Source organism: Lutra lutra, chromosome 12, assembly GCF_902655055.1.
Source record: "Lutra lutra chromosome 12, mLutLut1.2, whole genome shotgun sequence".
Classification (NCBI taxonomy): domain Eukaryota; kingdom Metazoa; phylum Chordata; class Mammalia; order Carnivora; family Mustelidae; genus Lutra; species Lutra lutra.
Genome location: NC_062289.1, coordinates 56,413,152 through 56,436,905, shown reverse-complemented (window position 1 = coordinate 56,436,905; position 23,754 = coordinate 56,413,152). Strand labels below are relative to the sequence as shown.

At 37.5% G+C, this 23,754-nt stretch overlaps 1 protein-coding gene across 7 annotated transcripts in view; it reads left to right on the top strand.

Annotated features, from left to right (window-relative positions):
* L3MBTL4 (L3MBTL histone methyl-lysine binding protein 4) overlaps positions 1-23,754 on the top strand; it is a 465,624-nt gene that overhangs the window by 157,140 nt on the left and 284,730 nt on the right. For all 7 annotated transcript variants that reach the window (XM_047697687.1, XM_047697683.1, XM_047697681.1 and 4 more), the window contains 5 exons: positions 11,148-11,252; positions 12,293-12,428; positions 14,580-14,671; positions 16,147-16,301; positions 17,390-17,466. In XM_047697687.1, coding sequence (XP_047553643.1) covers positions 11,148-11,252; positions 12,293-12,428; positions 14,580-14,671; positions 16,147-16,301; positions 17,390-17,466 — 565 coding nt within the window. The remainder of the gene's footprint in view (positions 1-11,147; positions 11,253-12,292; positions 12,429-14,579; positions 14,672-16,146; positions 16,302-17,389; positions 17,467-23,754) is intronic.

The window sequence follows — 23,754 nt, the reverse complement described above, 5'->3', positions numbered from 1 at the left end:
TGCTGGCCCATTAAGCCCTTTCAGCTTCTTTCCCTTCACTTTATATAAGAAGAACCCTGTGATGCATTTCTCTGACTCTTAGTTTTTAACTGAAAGTGGCAGATTATATCACTTGCTTAGAGACTGTTGAAGAATTACATAAAATATATATACAGTGTTTAGCCCAATACAGTGTCTGACATGCAATTCGCTTTATTAGATGCAAGAATTCTTAAGATGACACGTGTCAGATTCTGGTCCTTTACTGTCCCTGGAACCTGCCCTCCTTGACAGCGTTCATTTAGAGCCCTAGCCAGGACCCCATCTCCCGGGACTGCGTCCTCATTGGGACTGGCCTCCCTTTGACCACAGCAGTACTCTTGGCTGCTCCCTGTGAAGCATGGCCTCCCAACTGAGGTGTTCGAGCTCAGTCTCCTGTATATCAGGGCGAGTGTCCAGTCTGAAAACCAGGCATCACTGGAGCTTTGTCTGAAACGGTAGTGTCGGCAAGTCCTGGTGTTCCACAGCTTCCACACTCACTCCTCCTGCCTTTGTGAGGGGAACAGAAATGTCTCCTCGGTTGCTCTCCTTTGTCTCCAAAAACAAGGCAAAACCATGTTGATTTTGGCATTTCTGCTTTTCCAACCTCCTGCTTTTCTTCAGCGGCATCTTTATCTCAGACACTCCTTAACATGTTCTTGTATTGTACCGTCTCTCCACCTCTCTTAAAATCTGTAGTAATCTCCTATGATTTGGGAAAGAAATACTTTTTGTCCAGATAAGGAAATTTTAGCCATCTGTAGGATGATGTGGTGGTGGTGGGGGAGGTTCATTTGGGAAGGGTTGAGAGTAGTTGGGGAACAAAGACATCTTCCTAATTTAACCCCCTAATTGCCCTAGATATGACAGCTTTATTTGAACACACTCCTGTTCTCGCTCAGCCTTCCTTAGTAAAATCCAAGTGAAAGGAATTTTAACTTTAAATTTAACTTCTGTACCCAGACCTGAATTATATTTTTAAAAATCTATTTTTTAAGATATGCCAGTACATTAAATAGAATCTGAAAGACCCGTGTCTGTGTTTTGTTTTTGATGAAGTCTGGAATTGTGTTTAGCATTGCAGGTACAGAAAGATGCTGCCATGAAAACTCATATTTGTTATAACCCTCTGTAGAATGATTTCAGACAAGTAGGACCTTTCCAACCCAAACAATTCAGTCAGATGTCAGGTTTTTTGTGCTTTGAACATGCTTCCAAATTACTTGATAATCACTGAGAACACTATCATAGTTCTCATGTAGATCCTTCTTAGATAATACTTTAAATATTAATCATTAGCCACATGATGACCATGCATGGCTTTTTTAGTAGTTAAAGTGAAAATAAAATATCTCATTATATTATGAATTCTGATATGGTTAGAATCAGATTATAGCCTGGATCTGTATCTTCTTTTTATTTACTTAAAGTGTGTGCTTGTTTGATTTTCTATTTGTTTTTGCCTTCTATATGTATTTTGCTGCCCCCCCCCCCAGTTTTAGGATAACCTCATTGATATTTAAGAGCTCTCCTGGGAAAGAGCACATTTTGTAAAAAAAAAAAAAAAAAAAAAAAAATACTGTGTGCATTATATTCACATGTTTGATTGGGGCTTAAATCCCAAGGCATATTGGGCAGAGAAAGATGTGCATTTTAAAACTGGACTGTAGCCTTGGTACGTGAAGTCATTTAAGCTGATTAATGACTGGGGCTCTGAAGAACAGAGGGAATTCTCATTCATGTTCATTTCTCATGTTCTCTAAAGCTGTAAGTTCTGGGGCAAAACTGAAGATACATCCTGATCTTGCAGCTCAGATATTTTTCCTATTCTTAGAATCCACTTCTCTGTAATAGTGAGATTCAAAGTACCAGAGGCCTGGCAGATAGTTGAGCAGATCTGAAGCAGTGAGACCAGACAGTCCAATCAGGGTTGCTTTCTCCTGCTTGGAGGGGGCTTGGATCCCCTGTGAAGGCTGCTTATCTGCAGTTCCAGCTGGAAGCCGAATGTCATGTTCCAAGTTGTTCAGAGGAAGAGAAATTAAAAGAAGAAAATAGTGGTATTCAGAATCAAGAGTAAACAGTTTCCACAGTTCTTCTCTTACAGTTGAAGCAAATTTATATTAGAAATATCTTTGTCTTTTTACCCTAGGCAGGTTTAGTCCCTTAGGGGGGGAAAAAAAAAACGTGGGCTTTTGCTTTAGACACTATTCTCAGAGATTTGTGGAGTCTACTCATGTTGGCCAGTGAATTATCAGACAACTTCAGAAGTTATTTTCAAAAGTTCTCTCTAGGCAGTCCTTTATTTTATACTGTGTGGGTTCTTTCTCTTTGTTCGTAAAGATATTTGTTGGTGTAAAGCTGCCTAGATCTAACAGTATTCCACCCACTCCGCTGTGAGCTTTCCTTTTGTTTCTGAGACTGTAATTCAGTTAGTGGGTAGGTCAGGGTGCCTGGACACACACACACACACACAGTGTCAGTGGGCAGGTCAGGGTGTCTGGATACACACACACACACATCTCCACCACACACACACGCACACACACACACACACACACACACACATACCCCTCAGCCAAACTTCCTACTACCAATAAGGTCAGTAGTTCTGGTGAAATGAGAATGTTTGCATCTGAGATTATAGTAGAATAGATTCACAGAAAAGCAGGAGGAATTGCATCCACTAGCTTCTAGAGAATACTTGTGTTGTGCCATGAGTTCTTTGTTCTCTTTTTGTAGAGTGCTGCTTGGTATAATCTTGGCAACAGTTTGGGATACAGAATTAACCTATGAAAAATGTTCAAAATAACAAGGAAGTAGTCTCTAAAATGAGAGTTTAAAAATACACAACCAGCCGTCCTTCACTGCCGCCTTAACTGAAGCCTTGCCGCAAGTTATGTTTAATTATGTAGGTGACGGTTTTTCCCCATTAGCCTAACAAATAGATGGCAAAAATAGGCATCGGTTTGAAAAAGCAGGATTTGAAGCATGTCTTGTTGCCTGGCCCTGTATATCCATGAGGACCAGCTGCAGGAACTTCTTGGGCCTGCTTATCGAAGACTCCTGAATATGTTATGTAGTCAGGGGATTGATGAGTGATAGATTCCCTTAAAGGACAGCCATGTGGCTCTTAATCTTTTTTTAGATATTAGACCCTTTTGAATATCTAATGAAAGCTATTGGTAATCTCTTTAGAGAAGTGCTTATATCCATTCGCACACAAAATTTTAAAATTTAGGAGGTTTCTAGAATCCCAGAAGACATCATAGATGCCACTTCTACTCTACCATCAAAACCAAGGACCCTATACATGGGTGCGTGTGTGTATGTATTTATCTGTATCTGTATATCTATAGATATAGGTGTATTCAAGGTCTCCATTTTCTCTGTGATTGAAACAACAGAAAGCCAGGAGGGATTCTCATATTCCTGGGAGGTTCCATTGTTAGCTCAGGTGAAAATCATAAAGGTCCCAGAAGAGAAAGCAAGGAAAGAGTTTCATAACCTTTCATATTCTGTCAGTATTTGCAGTGAATAGACATTTAAGATGAAAGATTCATTGCAAGGTACTATACCTAGGGGAACATTGAAGCTGTAGTAATGCACTAGAATTTTGGAATTGAAAAGTATGTACAAAAATGTCATTGTTCTTGAGCTGTATATAGAGTCCTTGAACATATCAGTATTGATAACATTATAAAAGTAAAAATTAACACATTATGGAAAATCTGGGTATTTCTTCCAAGCCTGAAACCTGGGTGTCAGTTTAAAATTCCCTGCCTTGGGGCACCTGGGTGGCTCAGTCAGTTAAGCATCTGCCTTCGGCTCAGGTCATGATCCCAGTGTCCTGGGATCGAGCCCCACATGGCATTGGGCTCCCTGCTCAGCGGGAAGCCTGCTTCTCTCTCTCCCACTCCCCCTGCTTGTGTTCTTTCTCTCATTGTGTCTCTCTCAGTCAAATAAATAAATAAATCTAAAAAAATAAAATAAAATTCCCTGCCTTCTTCGTCCTCTGCATCCAGCCAGTCCTCATGTACTCCCTGTCTTGCCTCCTCTGTAGGTACTAAATCTGCCCTTCCTACCTCATACCAGCTCTGGCTCCACATTGATCACAGTCCTCTTCATCACTTGTCCAGGCGCCTGCCATGTTCTGGAATGGAATGTAACTTTGCAGTGAAGCATGCAGACAAGGGTTTGAATTCTCATTCCAGCTTTTTTACTGACTGACTATGCAAGTAGGGTATGTGTGAGTATCTCATGCCTCAGATGCGACATGGGGATTGTAGGGTTCCAATACAGGGGATTTTAAGGCTTCAATGAGCTGAGGTAGATACTATAGATGGCACATGGCAAATTCTCAATTATCGGTAGATATTAAAAACCTCCTTAACCATCTTCCCTATTTCTAGTATTCTTATTTTTTTAATTAATTCTCTACACTGCCACTAATAAGATCTTTATAGAAGGAAGAATGTTTTTTTCTGCCCTCTGCTTAAAAGCTTTTGCTAGCATTTCATCAACCAAGAATAAACTGAAAGGTCCTTGATAAGACCTTACATAAGGCTTCTTGTGACCTGTGTCCTGTCTTCTTGCCTAGCATCGTCATCACTTAATTGTGTGTGTGTACTGACTTTTAAATTACAATGCCATTTAAAAAGTCTATCAAGACAGAAGAGTATGAAAGTTTTAAAAGGCTTTCCCTCTGTTGGTACCCCTCTCTAGGTGAACCACTCAGAATAATTTGACATGTATACTTCCGTGTCTGTATGTATGTAGTTATGTGGATAGGTGAATGATGGTTATCTAAATAGTTGTGTTTTACTCATCTGGTGATTGCTTCATGTTTATGAGTATGCTACAGCTATCATGACACCTTTCCAGATTGAGGCCTGTATCTTGCTTTTTTTTTTTTATATATATTTTATTTTTAAGTCCTCTCTATACCCTTTAACTTAACAATCCAAGATACAGATTCACATGCTGCTCCAACTGAGCCAACCGGGTGCCCCTGTCTTGCTTTTGTAGTAGCTGCACTGTCTTCCATTGTATTGTGTCTGTTTTCTCTCCATCTGAAATTATTTTTACATACGTTGTTGTGGTAGGCATATAACTGAGTTTTTCTCCCCAAAGGATAGTCATGTGCATGTGTCCTAATGACCTTTATTTTGATTCTCCTGACTTAAAATGCCACCTTTACTCTGTATTAAATTCTCATACAACATTGGGCGATCATTTAGTGGTCAGATAGCATATATTCAGACCATCAACTTTGGTTTTTTGTTTTTTTTTTTAAAGCTCATTCTAAGTTTTAATTATGAAGATTTAAAAATGTTAGTGAATGGGATGGTGTTGATTTACTATACTGACTACTCGCTCTTACACTAAAGCCAAATACACACTGTGGTCTCAGGCATATTACATAACCACTTGTGCCCCAGTTTCATTCTCTGCAAAATGTGCATAATGCCTATTTCATAGGACTTTTATGATGATTTAATGAGTTGGTATTTGTAAAGTGCTTAGAACAGGATTTGGCCCAGAGTTAAGTGCTACGTATGTGCTTGTTGTATAAAAGCCATCTGTATATGGCCTGATAAAGGATAGCTCAGGCTCTATACCCATTCCTTCGTATTCCTTATTCTTCATTTTTGCTTATCGAGATAATTATATATTGTTATTAGAGGTTATTGGCTATCATAGCAGGTGTTTGATGGTTCTTCAGATAGATCTCTTTGGTCCTGGATATATTGATTAAACATAAATTCAGAACATTTTGTTTTATCAGCTGCTAAGCCAACAAGAATACCACCCTCAAAACCCAGCAGATGGACTCTCTCTGCTTCTCGTAACTTCTCTTTGGTTGTATTTGTTTTAGGAAAATGCTTCTTTATGTTCCCTTTGGCAGTGTTTGAATGATTTTTTTTTTATCCCATCAATAACATGATTTTTTTTCCCTCACTGAGTAAAGAAAATCATCAAGTGTTGACCAAGAGTTAAATTTTCTGTGGTTAGGCTGTCTACATCCCAGTTTGCCTGCGTAAGACTTCTTGTGATCTCACCTGTCACATTTAAAATTGTGACATTTCAGCCTAGGAGATACACATGGAGACAGTTTGAGATTTTTGAAGATGTTGCTGAGATAAACCAGAGAAGATCACTGGACTCATGGCAGTGGTCTTTGGTGTTATAAGGAATCTTACCTCACCATCTGCATATAAAATCTGTATGAACGTCTTTCGCTTTGACAGCCATCCCATGAAGGTTCAGAAATCAGCAGCCTGTCGTCTTGGACCGGTCCTCTCCATGGCCTGCTAGAGGTGTGTGCTTCAGAGGCTGTGACTCCCTTGCAGGCCTCATTTCTCCCATTTGTCTCGATACTGAATTAAGATCAGGAAAATATTGTTTCCTGCCAACGCTTGCCTGTGAATAAAATAGAATGCCTGTGGGCACGCAGATAGAATCTTCCATTTAGAGGATTGATACAGCTCTGTAACACACATCTAGCTGCTGTTAGGCTGGTGCTGATGGCCACCAGCCTTCTGCCGTCTCCACAGAGTGTCTCAGAAACAATCAGTACCAGCATAATCTCTCTGGTCCTGTGATGAGGTGCTCAGTGTCAAACAGAGTGAAACATCCAGAATTTCTCACAGATACCTACCAAGTGTCCAAGAGCTGTTTACAGGGTACGTTTGTGACTTTGGAGCAGAGATCTACTGGCATGCACATGTGATGAGTGCCTTATGCATTGTACTTCATAACGGAATTCTGCTGTTAGCCTGTCTGCTTTGCTCTAGGCGTGGCATTTTGTTTTGTTTGGGTTGGTTTTTTTTTTTTTTTTTTCTTTTTTTCCTTAATGCTTGGGCTTATTTTATTTTTTTAGTAATAGTATGCAATTTGTACCTGCTTTTGCTATGTGGTATAGAACTCGGAATAATTCTTTTTATCATTACTGACAAACTTCATTATTTTGCAAATGTCTGGGGAAAGAAAATGATGATATAAAACAGCTTTACTTCTGTGCCCAAGTGTACATGGCACATCCTTGGAAATGCCTTCCATGGCCTTGAGCTGGGTTTTGTTTTGCTTGTTCTGTTTCCACATCTGTCCTCTAATGTGGAACAAACAGTTGGCTGGCTTTCAGAAGATTTGGGTCCTTAGTTACGATCTGCTACCAAACAGGTTGTGTGACCTTGAGAAAGTCTCTTCACCTCTCTGGGTTTGAGTTTATTTAACTTTCTAAAAGTTATTTTCAAGTCTACAGACCTTATGATTTTTTATGACTGAATTTAACAGACTATTGTTTGCTTTAGTGTGTGATTCCAGTTCCCTTTTGTCACCATAAAATATAATTTTATAGCACAGCTATCAATTGTGTTCATAAAATACATGATTTTTAGAAAGAAACAAAATTAAATCTATGAATAAACCATTAAACAGAAAAGAGACTGATGAAAGACAATGCTGTTTCTCACTAGAAGCTGCCTTTCAGATTGTAAAAATGTCTTTTTTTGTCTTTTATTTGAAACCCTCCAAAGAAGCTGTGACTGTTGTAGCCGTGTAGTGTTCCTTGCAGTGCTACCTGAAGCTCCCAAATTTTACTTGAGAAACCTTCTGAAAATGCTGACAAGAATAACGTTGCTCATCCTAACTCCCAGCTCTGAATTATTGTCAGTGTCTTGAATTTATCATTCATCTGTGAAAAGAGAGCACAGTCTGTTCCATATAATCCTGGTTCCTTCCTGTCCCCAATTTTCTATCTTTCGGTTTTGTTAAACATGAAAAATGTCCTCTCAGTTTTTACAGTTTCTTAACTTTCCTTTCAGAATTATTGATATATTCCCTGTGGTCTTTCCTGTTCTGTTGGTTTCTTATCAGTGTTGTGTGTACGCACATGCATGTATGTGCAGTGTTTTTGAAGTTAACCAAGAAATTTCAAAGCAGTGAACAGGAGGCAGTCACATAAAACCTGTTATATACAGTCTGCTGGGAAACAGAGTAGATGTGAGAAGAAGGCTGGGGAATTAAACACACACATGACATTTATTTCTTGCAGAAATAAAATATTTCTGAGAAATCATTCATTCTTGCCATTTCATTTTTGGGTTTTGTCATCCTTTAAGTTTTTCCTTGGAAGCTTCTAAAATGATCTGTAAATGTTCTTAACGACATCTTACAAGCCAATTCATAAAGATTTAAAAACGATTTTATGTTCATATAAAAAAGGCACACACTCAACTGTAGAAGAAGGTTGAGTAAACTATGGTACTTACACAGAGTGGAGTATGATGTAGCTGTGACAAGGACTGTGGGCAGTCGCTGTGACCTGACATGGAGTGGTTTCCAGGAGGTGTTAAGAAATGAAAAAAGCCACATACAAAATAGCATATATAGTATGCTACCTTTTGTGTGAGAAGGAAGGGGAAAATAAAGCAAAACGTTTTTTTTTTATTTTTACAAAAAGAAATCCAGGAAGGATAGACCAGAAAACAGTGAGGGTGGTTACCTCTAAAGAGGTAGAATGGGGAGGATAGGATATGGGAGACAGAGAGACATTTCTTTGAGAACCTTTTTGTACAGCTCGAACTCATGGAAGGATATTAACATTCTACATATTAAGAAATAAAAACAAACCATTAAGAACTGAAAGCACATTTAAATCAATGAACACAACCATATTTCAAATGGATACTTTAACTGCACTAGAGAGAGAGAAAAATGTGAATCCAAGTAGGATATGAACATGGTTTTTAACTGCATACCCCATTCGTGGACAGCAGAGCAGGGAGGGAGAATTGCAAACAAATCCTGAAATCTTTCTGTAGATTTGTTTATTATAGTACTGTGGGTAAAACAGTCCTGAAACTATAGTAGATGCTATAGGATTTAGTATATGAGTAAATGTGCTGACCTGGTTAGAGGAGAAAGACAAAAATGGATGGGAAAAGGCAGAACGAACCCTTTGGGGTGGTCTGGGATTAGACATATCAGTATGAACTTAGGATTTGTAAAATATACATAAGTATGCATATACATACATCCATGTGTAAATATTTGTGTATGTATATGTATGTGTGTTTTGCATGTAACTGTATAGTGAATTGAGCAGCACTGTCATTGTGTGATCAAAATCAACAGCACCAGTGAGAGGATGCATGGGCGTCCTGTGGCTCCAGAGGAGATATCCTGAGGACTCTTGTCACCCATGTAACATACTGGCAGAGAATGCATGACTGAATCTAATCATGGGGAAATGTCAGACACATCCGGAATGATGAGCTTTCTGTTTAAAAAAAAAAAAAATGGAGGAGGGGAAAGACTGTTTTCTTTAAAAATGTTGTTGTTGTAAGAGATAAAGAAATAGTATGGAAAAAGTTCCAGATTAAAGGAGACTAAATAAACATATCAACTAAATTTGATATCTGACCCTACCTGAATCACAGTGTGGAGGGGGAAGGTGTTATAAAGTGCCTTGTTGGATAAATTGGAAACACTGGAATATGAATTGAAGATTAGTTAAAAGTTTATAAATGTTATGTTTCCAGAAGTTGATAACTGAATTGTTGTTACATAAGAGAATGTTCTCATTCTCAAGGGAGCTACACTGCCTGCTCTTAAGGGAAAATCATTTAGTATTTAAGGGCAAAAGGCCCTCAAATGATTCAGAAACAGTCACATATTCATGTGGATGTATATGCGTATCTATATTTATATCAGTGTACAGGCACAGATACGAGAGAGAGAGAGAGAGAGAGAGAGAACACAAATGGTAAAACAAAGAGGTTTCTACTGTTAACAATAAAGGAGTCCAGGCAAAGGCTATGCATGTTCTTTGTATTATTTTGTTCTTGCAGCTTCTCTTTTAAGTTTGACATTACATTCAAATGAAGAGATTTATTTTTCAAAAGAATAAAAATAAACCTTAATGCGTTAACCAGTAATAAAGAGTAATAAAATTAGTGATTAAAAGCGGCTCTTGTTCTAATAAAACTAGATTTTAATCATCATTTTCTCTTAGCATTCTTATAACTTACTTGCAGTTAAGAGTAAATTGACTAGTAATGCTGAATCTGCTCAAAACTGCTCAAAAATAATGATAATTTGCTAGGTTGTGGGAAACAAGGCTAGTATTAAAATAATATGAATGGGAGCACATTAGAAAGTCTATTACAAAGTAGATTCCATTTGCAGTAGCAGTAAATATTAAAAGGTACACAGAAATAAACATAAGAAAGCATTTTTGAAGCCTATTTGAAAATTATAATAACCAATGATGTCGATTCGAAAATTTTAAGAACATCTTGGACAAACAAAATGATTAAGTTAAATGGAGAGGGAACAAGTTCCTGAATTAGAAAATCCAATATGATAAAGGTTGCTCTCCATATAGAGTCATAAGCAAATAAGTCGATGTGGTATAGGAAAATATACCAATGAACAGAATAGTAGGGCCAGAAGTAGACCCACAAATGTGTAGAAACATGATATAACAGAGATAACTTTGTTGATAATGGAAGTATGGACTATACAAAAAATTTTGTTGAATAGTCTGTTTTCTGTATTAAAAAAATAGATCCTACCTCACACCATAGAACAAAATTAATTTCAGTTGCATTGTAGATTTAAATATGAAGAACAGAAGTTTTAAAAGAATGCCAGGGGAATGTCCATGTAACTTCAGGGTTGTGAGGGATTTCATAGGTTGGATGTGCACACTGAAAAGGAAATAATTGACGTATTTTACTACATTAAAAAAAAATTCTCTACAACGAAGTCATAAAGAGCCAACTCATATACTGGGGATAGGTAATCATTACAATCAACAAAAGATTGTTTCCAGAGTACAGGAAGAGCTTCTTCAAATCACTAAGGAAAAATGGGCAAAAGGAATAAATGGGGAGTTCACAGGACATGTAATTTCCATATAAACTGTTTTTTAAGTAATGATAAAATGATCAAACCATCTTTGAGGCCCAAATATAGAAAAGCAGCCATCGGTCTTTAGCTGTATCCCCGAGCCTCCAAGCCCATACCGGGAGTTCTTGATTGTATGCATAGCAACAGCAAGTGTGTTTTAATATCACATTGTGAAGGTATTTCAGTAGCTAATGTTATATCATGAAATCTCATAGGACCAATCCTTTCCGGAGCATGAAAATGGTTTTCAAGTTGGAATGAGATTAGAAGGCATTGACCCCCGACATCCATCTGTATTCTGTGTGCTTTCTGTAGCTGAGGTAAGAGATGGTGTTATTGTCTTGGGCTGAGTGCACAGTGACAGAAGAGAATTTTCTAGAGAATAATGAATTTGAGTGCTTTCCATTATAAACAAGTTCTAGTACATTATGGATGTATTTTAGTCAGTGATGGGTGAAATATGTTTCTTAATGAATTTTTTTCCTTCTGTGAAGATTAATCTTTTAATAAGTCCCTCATCACTAGCAGTTATCCTTGATTAAGTTGGTAAATAGTTTTCATTTGGGGTTGATAACAATCAGTGAATCCCACAGTGTTACTTTTGTCTGTTAAAAGAGACATAATTATTCAAGTTTTAGCTGAACTGATGAGAAATGTGTATGAAAAATATCCAAGCACATGAAATATCTATTTATATAAATGTAAGCATTTAATGAAAATTACTTAGAATGAAGAGCCACTGATGAAAGTAAATGGCTTATAAAATGTAATATTTACTAAACATTTTATATTATTAAAATGATGGAAGACCTCTATATTTTTAATTACCTCATGTAAAAAACCCTATTCACTTAATTTAGTGATTGATTATAGCTATTAAACCTGTATAGCATGTCTTAAGGATGTATTCTACACTGTTTTATTTATTTCCTTAATTGAGTATGCTGGATCCATGTGTTAGAGTTGAAATGAAGACATACCCATTTTGGTTTTGCTCTGTACTTTAGCTTGCATACTGTTGTGGGACAGCAGGAGATGGGGTTTCCAAGAGCAATATTTGAGAGGTATTGAATGAACAATCAATTGATGGAGGTGTAAATACCTCAGATTTCTAGACTGAGTAAAAGGATAATTTTTTTTTTTACAGAAAAAATCTGGATACTTGAAAGATCGTGTATGTCAGCATTTTGTTTTCAGATGTCATCTCTAAATTTGCCTTTTAATACAAGCACATTTGGATGGAAGGGTTGGTTTATATTATGTTGATAGCCCTGACAGAGTATGTGAATATTTTGTTAATTTTGTGTACTCTTCAAATGCGTGACACTTAATGAAGGATTGCAAACATTCCATTTTACAGGTGTGTGGTTACCGCCTCAGACTTCACTTTGATGGTTATTTAAGCTGCTATGATTTTTGGACCAATGCCGGTTCCCCTGACATTCATCCAGTAGGGTGGTGTGAGAAGACCAAACATGAATTGCACATCCCTAAGGGTAAGCCAGGATGGAAAGAGAGTTGGTTTTATTTTAACAACATTTCATGAAATACTAACAAGAGAGCCTGGTGTGAATTGATTTTCAAAATGAAAGTTTAATCCCCCCAAAGCAGTAAGACTACAAGGATACCATTTTTAGAAATGAATAAATGACTTTAAAAGAAAAGCAATGGGGGTGTCTGGGTGGCTCAGTCAGTTAAGCATGTTCTGAGGGTCCCAGGATCGAGTCCTGATCAGGCTCCCTTTTCAGTGAGGAACCTGCTTTTCCCTCTGCTCTCTGCTCATGCTCTCTCTTGCTATCTCTGTCTCTGTCTCTCTCTCAAATCAAAATCTTTAAAAAAAAAATAAAAGCATCAATGACTGCTTAGGTCAAATATGCTGATCAGGTACCTATGGCAGAAATAAAATCTTATGACTTAATATAAAGTTTATTAAACCTGAGATGGAATAAAGAAACTTATTTTACATCATGCTTGAAATGAACTGTTTCACTTAGTCACTGATACCATATGGTGAGGAAACTCGATTCACTGTCTATCAATTTTTCAAACAAATCATGGAAAAGAAGTAACTATGAAAGAGAGAGGATTTCACTGTCTACTTCCTTTGTTTTTTTAAGATTATTTATTTATTTATTTACCAGAAAGAGAAATCACAAGTAGGCAGAAGTAGGCAGAGAGGCAGGCAGATAGAGAGGGAGAAGCAGGCTCTCTGCTGAGCAGAGAGCCTGATGGGGGGCTCAATTCCAGGACCCTGGGATCATGACCTGAGCCGAAGGCAGAGGCTTAACCCACCCTGAGCCACCCAGGCCCCCCTGTCTACTTCCTTGAATCAAAAATCTCATCTTTGTCTCTTGTTATGTGCTAGAGGAACCTGGGCCTGGCAGATGTGACTGAAGCCTTTTTTATTTGCTGTGTGCTGGTGAGGTGAGGATTTGATCAGTTGAGATACCCATGGGCCTATTTCCTTGCACAGCAGACTTCTGTGTACCGGCTTCTGCTCAGTTGCCAGAGTACTGGATGACAGTGGCACTTCTGGAGTTTGAGTACAGCCATTTTACTGCCCAACTCAGAGTGGCCTTTGGGGATCCTCCCCTGAGACTGATGGCAGAATCCCTAAGAATGCTGGATTTCATGAAAGTTGGTCACGGGCTCATTTTCAGTCGGTTTTTATGGAGCCCTTGCTGTGTGCTGGCACTGGGGATAGAGCCGTGAATAAAATAAACCACCTCTGTCTTCATGGGGCTTTTGTTCCAGGGTGGGGGGCGACAAGTCTTAGACAAAGGTGAGGTAGGGTGGCAAGCAGTGACAGGGTTGGGGGATGGGACAGACTGCATGCTGAAGAAGGGCATGAGAACGTGATGTCCCACAGACAGGTGGATGAATGAGGGAAGTCAGCGAGGCCTCCCTTGAGAGGGCTGCCTGAGAGAGTAGACGCCCTGGGGCTACCAGGTTGAGGAATCCCAAGGAGGTGAATTTGGCTGGAGCACAGAAGCAAGGGCAAGGTGTGGGAGATGAAGTTAGAGGTGTAGCGCTGTGCAAGGAGCCTGACTTTTGTTCTGTGTAACATTCAACCAGAAAGTTTATTGAGCCCCTCTTGTTTGGGCCAACCCTGTGGGAGCCACTTTAGGGCACACAGAGGGGAGGATTAGTACAAAAGGCAAAACCCACAAAGATAAGCAGCAGAAAGCTGTCACTGCCAAATGGTGTTTGAAATGTGAGGGGGTTTCTATAATGTCCCCAAGTGCCTGGAACCCTGGATTGTTGCATCATCAGGACTCTGATGTTCTCAGTGACATGGCTTCTTCAGGAGTGACCAGGAGTCAGGAACTTCTGTCTCTTCCCTCTGCCCATTTTGGAAAGCCTCACTAAGAGATGAGACTCCCATCAGGCCATCAGCAGACCAATTCTATATCTTAATGAATTTAAACAATTTATAAGGGCATGATATGCATGATGGGAAATCACGTCAACAGTTTTGAATTTCATACGTTAAAAGACATTGAAACAATTTAGAGATTTTAATTTAAATCATTTGTGGTCTACTACAGGACTTTGAATTCATAACAGAAGACTGAAGAAGGCTAATATATTGAATATGCACATGGTTATATTCTGTGGGTATTTTGAATAATCCATACTTTTTTTAGGTTATAGAAAAGATAAATTTGTTTGGATGGATTACTTGAAGGCCTGCAAATTGCAAAATGCTCCCAAGAAATTATTCAGAAACAGAAGTTCTGTAAGTATTTTCTTCCTCAGTATAAATCAGATTTCTACTTGAGCTTAGATTTCTTAAAATTCACTATATATTCTGTTGTATTTTTTCAGAATCCTTAGCTTCATATGACTTTTCTCACTTAATTTGTCTGTTTCCTATAGGTATATCCCAACCCACCTTTAAATGTACAATTAAATACTTTATTTAGATGCAGAGAGTTGAAGACTTTATATTTAAATCCTACTAAAATTTAAAATGCCTTTTGGAATGGTTTTTCCTTCTTGATTCCAGTGAGTTATTCGTTTGAACTTAGTTTGGTGGTTTGAGACCAGTAGATACCACAGGTAGACTTTGAATAAACCCAGCCTAGTTGGATTTCTGTGTAACGAGAATGAAGGTGACATTTTCTACAGATTCAAGGAGCGTATGAAGATATGAAGATTTGGGTGTAGCACATTTGTTATGCCATCTGTGTCCCCAGTAACCTGCCAGCTCTTCAGGAGAGAATGAGAATAAGGTGCAGCCCCGCCTCCTCTGGGCCCGTCAGCCTGTCGCCCCCTTCAGCCCCTGCAGTGAGGCCACCTAGTTGGGAAGGGGGCAGGGAACCCTAGGGTTGCTCTGCCACCTACTGGCTGTGTGTCCCTTTGTAGGACACTCACCCTGATCTTGAAATCAGTGTTATACAACTGCTCTGTGTGTTTCATAGAATTTTATCAACAAAAGAGAGTAATAGAAATGGGAAATTGCTTTTAAAGATGTAAAGCGCTAAAGGAAAACAAAAAGCAGGGCTCAGTATAGACTGTAAAGAGGTAGGAAAAAAAAACATTTTCTAGTCCCCAGATCCCAGGACTGGCTAATTACACTAGTATAAAAAGTGGGGTTTTATTATTGTAATGTTACTTTAAATCATAGTCCTTACTGTTTTTTACTATGAAAAAATGTGTATAGATACTAAAAAAAGCATTTGGATTTTTTTCAAGTATAGGTTTATTTATGGATTCATGCATGTGTTTCTTAAATATCGAGAAAGCCACTGTTTTCAGATCTCATCAAAGTAAATGATAATTTTGGTGCTAAAGAGCCTATCTTTACTACTTCTCCAAATACTGGTATTTGGAAACTGTTCAAGTCTTTGGGGAGCAGAGAAAATTATTTGATACTCTTGTATCCAGTAAACATCATATTTTTAAATTAATATAATTTCTTCTAAGAACTGAAAAGGGAAAATAATGATGATGAGGGAAATATAACTTACCTGCACAACAAAAGAGAAAAATTCTGTACAGGGTAAAAGCTAGTTTCCTGGGTTTTTGTTAAGAATGCTAATCTCGTAACAGTTTGTTGGAATATTTGTACTAGTATTTGCTGGCTTCATTCTGGAGGGTAAGTGTTGCCTATAGACTGTTCTGATGCTAAACATAGACGTTTTGACAGTAGCTCAGTCCTATCTGGTGTCCTGTTTCTTTTTGTGCCTCTCCCCTCTGGTGCTGTGTTAGAATGGGCCAATGCCTAAAGAATTTCAGGTTGGAATGAAGCTGGAGGCCGTCGACAGGAAGAACCCTTCCTTGGTGTGTGTGGCAACCATAGCAGATATTGTTGAAGATCGCTTACTAGTGCATTTTGACAATTGGGATGATAGTTACGATTACTGGTGAGACACCAATGTGCATTTTACTTCTGTGTGTTCATGTTTGGTGTTAAGAATTTATTTTCCTTCCAGTCCTGTCACTGTCCTTGCTGTTCTTAGAGTAATGAACATCGGAATTTAGTGGCCAACTTTTCATGACCTTCTCTTCCACATGAATTGCTGAATTAAAGTGCCCGAGAAACTTCTCCACTCTATGAGAGGTTACCTAATGAGGCCTCAGCTGAAATAATATGACCAGGTCAGGGCACTTCACTGTGTTGTGTCTAGTTTGTAAGGGAGGCATTTCTATGAAGAGGAAGTGAAGAACTTGGAGCTTTTTTTTTTTTTTTTTTTCCTGAAAAATGTTGAACTCAGCCTGTCATATTTTAGAAAGGGAAGATTCATGGGGAGAATGGAGTGAATTATTTGAGATCCTGTGGGGAGCAGAGAAAATGTATGCTACAATACCATTAAACTAACATTGCATAAGTTACAAAAGGCTTTCTGGGTAAAAACCTGAAATATGGAAGAGGGAATGGCAAAAATAATTTTTGTAGCATTTCTTCGCAGTCTATCCTGAGAAACCGCCAAGTCTCTGCCTAAGGCTACGGCTCTTCATGTGCATGAAGGGGGCCCTATTCTCTTCTTTGAACTAAGAAGCAGAGCATGGATTAATTGTTCTGTATGTCTCAGAATGGTCTGGGTTTCTTGAAAAGGAGAGGGAGGAAATTGGAGGCATATTGAGTCTGGTCTGTCCTGTTAAACTTGGGCTGGCCTACTAATAATTTTCCTTTGCTGCTAGTAGGAAGTGGTGGGAGAGGCTTATTAAAATGTTCACTCTTTGGGGATAACACTGGCAGTTCAGGTTCTAGTCACAGTCTTTCTAAGAGGTACTTTTATATTTCAAGAAAGTTAGGTAAAAGAGAAGTTTGGTCACTTAGCTTAAACAATTTAGTCTAAAAATTACTTCTAATTTTATTTAGCTATAAAATATTTTAGCTATGTAATTATATCTTCCATGGTGTCTCTTAGTATGTAGAATGGTCATTACTCTTGGATTATTTCTCTCGCTTTGACCTGTGTAGGATCTGAAATAGAATCCTGTTTTGCAGGTGTGATGTAAATAGCCCTTATGTTCAGCCAGTTGGTTGGTGTCAGGAGAATGGAAGAACTCTGATAGCACCCCAAGGTAAGTGGACTGGCTGCATTTTCTTTGAAGGCATCTCTGTGTGAGTGGCGATGGCTGTTCTTATTTTTTGTTGATGCAAATCAGATTTTAATAAAAGTGTATGATAAAAATACTGTGCAAGGTTGTTTTGATTACCCAGTAACTCATGTGTCTGAAATCTCTTAGTCTTTCCCATAATGAAAATGGACTGGGTTTATAAATATGCATTAGGCAGCCACTTTAAAAAATGTTGCTGTTCATTCCCGGGTTTTGGCACCAAAAAAAAAAAAAAAAAAAAAGAGTTGCTAAACATTTTTATCCAATGAAATGTGTACCATTGCTGCAGATCATTATTTAAAGCTAATTTTCCCATGTCTATTTATCTTTAACTTATGCTAATCCATTAATTGAATCATAAGTTTATTATATATTCTTTGGAGTTAAATGAAGAAATGTAGAAATCTAAGGAGTGAGAAATAAGCATGAGTCTTCAGACTTGCCAGGCCTCCTTTACCAAACCAACTTGATGATTCAGCTAAACACCACAGTAGGGACTCTTTCCGGTTATTTATATTTTTTTCTCATTGTAGAAATATTAAGTATTTAGAGAGTTTCTGTATCAAATTTATGTTTTCTAATTTCAAAATTAATTAGGTATAATGGTTGTTTAAGCTTAGCATTTTAAAAGTAAGTATTCTAGGAGAAACTGATTTCTTTCAATTAAAAAAATGTAGAGAATGAGGTCATATGGATGGCACACTCAGTGAGGGGTCCAACTCCTGGTTTGGGCCCGAGTGGTGTTCTCAGTGTGTTGGGATCAAGCCCTGTGTTGGGCTTTGCACTCAATGTGGAGTCTGCTTGAGATTCTCTCTCCCTCTCCCCTCTGGCTGCCCCTTCATCTGCCCCCTCCTGCTTATGCTCTCTGTCTGTAAAATAAATATAGAAAACTTAAAAAAAATGTGGAGCATGTAACATGCCATTCTAGAATGGAGCAGATGTTTAATGTTTTGATTTGAATGATTCTGGAAATTTGCTGTGTTTCAATGTTTTTTTTTTTCCTTGATACAGAAAAATGATTAGGATTTGTCATCGAATTTGTGAGTTCAGTGAAAAAAAAATAAAAATTCAAAACAATCAACAAATCAAACCGAACTTAAAAAAAAACACAACCTATTTAAACTCTCCAATTAGTCTAGAAAAGTTTTTATAAAATATATAACATCTTCTCAAATTTGATTTTGATATGCAGATTTAGAGTTGTTTGTTCTATTTTTCTGTAAAACTGGCTAAAGCTAACTTTAGAATAATGTTCTTCAAGAAGAGGTGAAGTATTCGTCAGATCTCAGAATATGTGGTTTGAGTTAGTGTGCCTGGAGGTACAGCACACTCTGTTTCCCATTTTCCTCTGCTGGAATAACTTCTCTGCTACCTGCAGCTTATTCTCACTACATTTCACGGATATGATCAGTAGTTAAGTTCATCTCCTTGTCTTCTCGTGCTGTGTCAGCCTAGAAATAGTCTGTGCAGAGATTTTAAGAATTCTATGTCCAGAATCTTTCCATCATTAATATGAACCGAGGAGCGAGGGGGCAAAGCTCCCATACAACAGATAAGGCCAAAGCTTTCAGGCCTGATTGATGGGTGCAGGAGAGTATTTATTTCATTAAAGTCCACAAAGTACCAATGGAACTCAACCCAGATTTATGGTTTTTCCCATACAATTGATTGCATATACAAACGTCATCACCATGCCGAGATTTGAATAAGAGTTGTAGCCAACGACCAATTTAGTGATAGGAAGTCTTCACTTTGGGGTCATATTTTCTTCCCTAAGATGTAGGTTTAAAATTCTGAAGAGATTTCGTCCTGGCATATAATGTCTGAATTAGAATCTTCCAGTTAACCCACCTCTAAACCTCATCTACTTGTTAATATTCTTTTTACACATTATGAAGTGTTTTTACACACTAAAATACTGCCCTCCCCCAAGCCCCAATTTGTATAATACTTTGTTTCTCTGCAGTGAATTCTTTACCTACTTTTTTTCCTATTGAGATATAATTCACTTATTATAAATTTCACCCTTTTAGTATTTATTTCAGTCGTTTTAGTATATTCACAATGTGGTACAACCATCATGTCTATTTTTTTTTTAAGATTTTATTTATTTATTTGACAGACAGAGATCACAAGCAGGCAGAGAAGCAAGCAGAGAGAGAGGAAGGGAAGCAGGCTCCCTGTTGAGCAGAGAGCCCGATGCAGGGCTTGATCCCAGGATCTTGGGATCATGACCTGAGCCGAAGGCAGAGGCTTTAACCCACTGAGCCACCCAGGCACCCCCATCTCTATCTACTGCCAGAGATTTTCATCATTCCCAAAAGAATATCCTCTTTTACTCTGTCACTCCTCATTCTCTCCTCCCTCTCAGGCCTAGGCAACCACAACTCTATTTTATATCTCTTTGGATTTCACTATTCTGGACCCTTGGCATTCACGGAATCATACAGTATATGGCCTATTAGGTCTTGGCTTCTTTCACTTAGTATAATGTTTCATATTGTAACTTGTCTCAATACATCATTCCTTTTCTTTACAAATAATATTTTAGTGTATGGATATGCCACATTTTGCTTATGAATTCATTATTTGATGGGCATTTGGTTTGTTTTCACTTTTTTGACTGCTACAAGCTTTCATGCACAAGTTTTTGAGTGATGTTTTCATTTCTTTTGGCTATAATTCTAGGACTAGAACTGCTAGGTCATAAGGTAATTCTGTGCTTGAGGAATTGGCAAACTATTTTCCAAAGAAGCTGCACAGTATACATTCCCACTGACAATGAATGAGAATTCCAGTTTCTCCACATCCTCACCAGCATGTTATTGTCTTCTTGATTATAACCATCCTGGTGAATGTGAGGTTAGATCTCGCTGTGCTTTCAATTTTTGTTTACCTAATGACTAATGATGTTGAACATCTTTTCCTGTAGTTATTGGCCATTTATATGTCTTCTTTCAAGAAATACCTGTTCACATTATTTGCCCATTTTTGAGTTAGCTTATTTGTCCTTCTATTATTGAGTTGTAAGGGTTCTTTGGATATTAGACAAACTGTTGTCCTTTTCACTTTCTGGATGGCTTTAAGTATCAAAGTTCTTAATTTTGATGAAGTCCAGTTTATCTGTTTTTTTTTTTTCTTGTGTTGTACTTTTGATGTCTTGGCAGAATTATTGAAAAACAGTTGATTATAGACAGATGAGTTTATTTCCAGATTCTCCATTCTACTCCATTACTTTATACGTCTGTCCTTATGCCAGTACCACACTATCTTGATTACTGTAAATATTGTGAAATTGTGAGTTCTTTAACTCTATTTTATGTTCTTTTTCAAGATTGTTTTGGCTGTTCTGAGTCACTTGCAAATATGTCCCTATGAATTCTAGAATCAGCTTGCTGATACCTGTCCAAAAAAAGCCAATGGGGATTTTGATAGGGATTGATCTGTAGATCAATTTTTGGGGTAGCCATCTCAAAAATATTAAAATTTTCAGTCCATGAGCATGGGACATCTTTCCACTTATGTAAGTCTTTAATTTTCTTTCAGTGATGTCTTACAGTTTTTAGTCTACCAGTCTTGCACTTTTATTAAGTTTGTCCTGTGGTGTTCTATTCTTTGTTCTATTCTTTTTTTTAACTAACACATAATGTATTATTTGCCCCAGCTCTTCAGGTCTGTGAATCATCAGGCTTACACATTTCACAGCACTCACCATAGCACATACTGTTCTATTCTTTTTTAATTGAAGAAAAATTTACATGACATGTAATTAGCCATTTTAAAGTGTATGATTTAGTGGTAGTGTATTCAGAATGTTATGCCACCACCAGCTCTAATTTCAAAACCTTTTCATCACCCAATAAAAACATTCTGTACTTATTAAGCAGACACTCTCCACTCCCTGCCTCCCACCCCCTGGTAACCTTTACTCTGCTTTCTGTGGATTTTCATATTCTCAATATATTATACATGTTATATATAAAAAGAATCCTGTAATACATGACCCCGAGTGTCTGAATTCTTTCACTTAGTGTAACGGTTTCAAGTTCATCCAAGTTGTAGCATATATTGGTAATTCATTCCTTTATATGATTGAATACCTTTCCATTGTATGTTCATATATTATGATTTGTTTGGCCATTTATCTGTTGATGGACATTTGTGTGGACATTTGTACTTTTTCCTAATATTACCAATACTATTGTGAGCATTCTTGTATAGTTTTCTGTGTGGATCTGTCTTACTTCTCTTTGGTGTACACTCAGGAGTAGAATTGCTGGGTCATATGATAATTCTGTGTTTAGCATTTTCAGGAATGGAGAGCTGTTTTCTGCAGTACCTGTGCCATTTTACATTCCCACTAGCAACATATGGCAATGATTATTTCTGAACGTATATGCCAACTTGTTATTTTCTGTTTTCTTAATTATGAAGTGGTATCTTCTTGTGATTTTTATTATTTTCTCAGATGGCCAGTGGTGTAGCTTATATGGCTATTGGCTAATTGCATATCTTTTAAGAAATAGTTATTCAAATCCTTTGCTTATGTAAAAATATTGGGTTGTCTTTTTGTTATTTATATATTTTTAAAACATTGTGTCCATTTACTATATTATTATTATTATTATTATCGAGAATTTTTTAAAGATATATTCATTTATTTGAGAGAGAGAAGGTGCACATGGAGGAGGGTGAGAGGCAAAGGGAAAAGGAGAGACTCTCAAGGAGAGAGAGTCTCAAGCAGACTGCATGTTGAGCATGGAGCCTGACATGGAGCCATCCAAAGAGCCTGAGATCAGGATCAGAGCTGAAACTGAGAGCCAGACTTCCACCCAACTGTACCACCTAGTCACCCCTGTGACAGTTTTTTAATGTATTCTGGATATGAAACCCATATTGTATAAATGATTTGCAAATGTTTTCTCCTATCAATTGTATTTTCACATTCTTGATAATGTTTTTGGCTATAAAATAGTTTTTAATTTTGATGGTCCACCTTATATGTTTTTTCATTTGTTCCTTGTACTTTGATATTAAATCTTCGAATCCGTTGCCAAATCTGAGGTCATGAGGATTTACCCCTATGTTTTTTTCTGTGGATTTTATAGTTTTATCTTTTATATTTGAGTTGTTGATCCATACTAATTTAATTTTTGTATATGAAGTAAGGTAGTGGCTCAACTTCATTCTTTTGTGTTTGGTTATCCAGTTAGCCAGTACCATTTGTTAAAGAAACTATTTCCCTATCACATGGTATTGGCACCATTGTTGAAAAGCAGTTGGACCTAGATATTTAGGTTCATTTCTGGGCTCTTCATTGTATTCCATTGGTTTATCTACCTATCCTTAAGCCAGTAGTATATATTTTTTTTTTACTTTATTTTTTAGAAAAATGAAAGTTCACAGAAAAGTTGATAGGAAGGTACAGAGATACGTTTTATATTCCTGCCTTCACACATGCATAGGCAACCTCCAGAATCACCATTGCTCACCACAGTGTACATTTGTTAGAATTGATGAACCCACATTGACACATCATTATCACCTGAAAGTAGATAGTTTATTTAGGATTCATTTGTGGTATTGTGCATTCTATGGTGGGTTTGACCAAATGCATAATGAGTAGCTATCATTTAGGGATCATACAGAATATTTTCATTGCTCTGAAAATCCTGTGTTCTACTTAGTCATCTCTCTCTCACCCCCAAACCCTTGTAACCACTGATCTTTTTACTGTCTTTATTTTTTTGCCTTTTCCAGAATATCATGTAGTTGAGACCGTACTGTATGTAGCCTTTTCAGACTGGTTTCTTTCACTTTGGAATATGCATTTGATGTTCCTCCATGTCTCCTCAGGGCTTGATAGCTCACTTCTTTTTAGTGCTGAATAATATTCCATTATCTGGGTATATCTCAGATTATTTATCCATTCATCTACTGAAATATATCTTGGTTGTTTCGAAGTTTGAGCAATTATGAATAAATCTGCTATACACATCCATGTGCAGATTTTTGTGTGGACATGATTTCAGCTCCATGATAAATGGCAAAGAATGATATTGCTGAATAGTATGGCAAGAGGATGTTTAGTTTTGTAAGAACCTGTCAAACTGTCTTCCAAAGTGATTGTAACACTGCATTTACACCAGCATCATATGGGAATTCCTGTTACTCTATATCCTCACCAGCATTTAGTGTTTCAGGGTTTTGGATTTTAGCCATTTGAATAGGTATGTGGTAGCATCTTGTTTT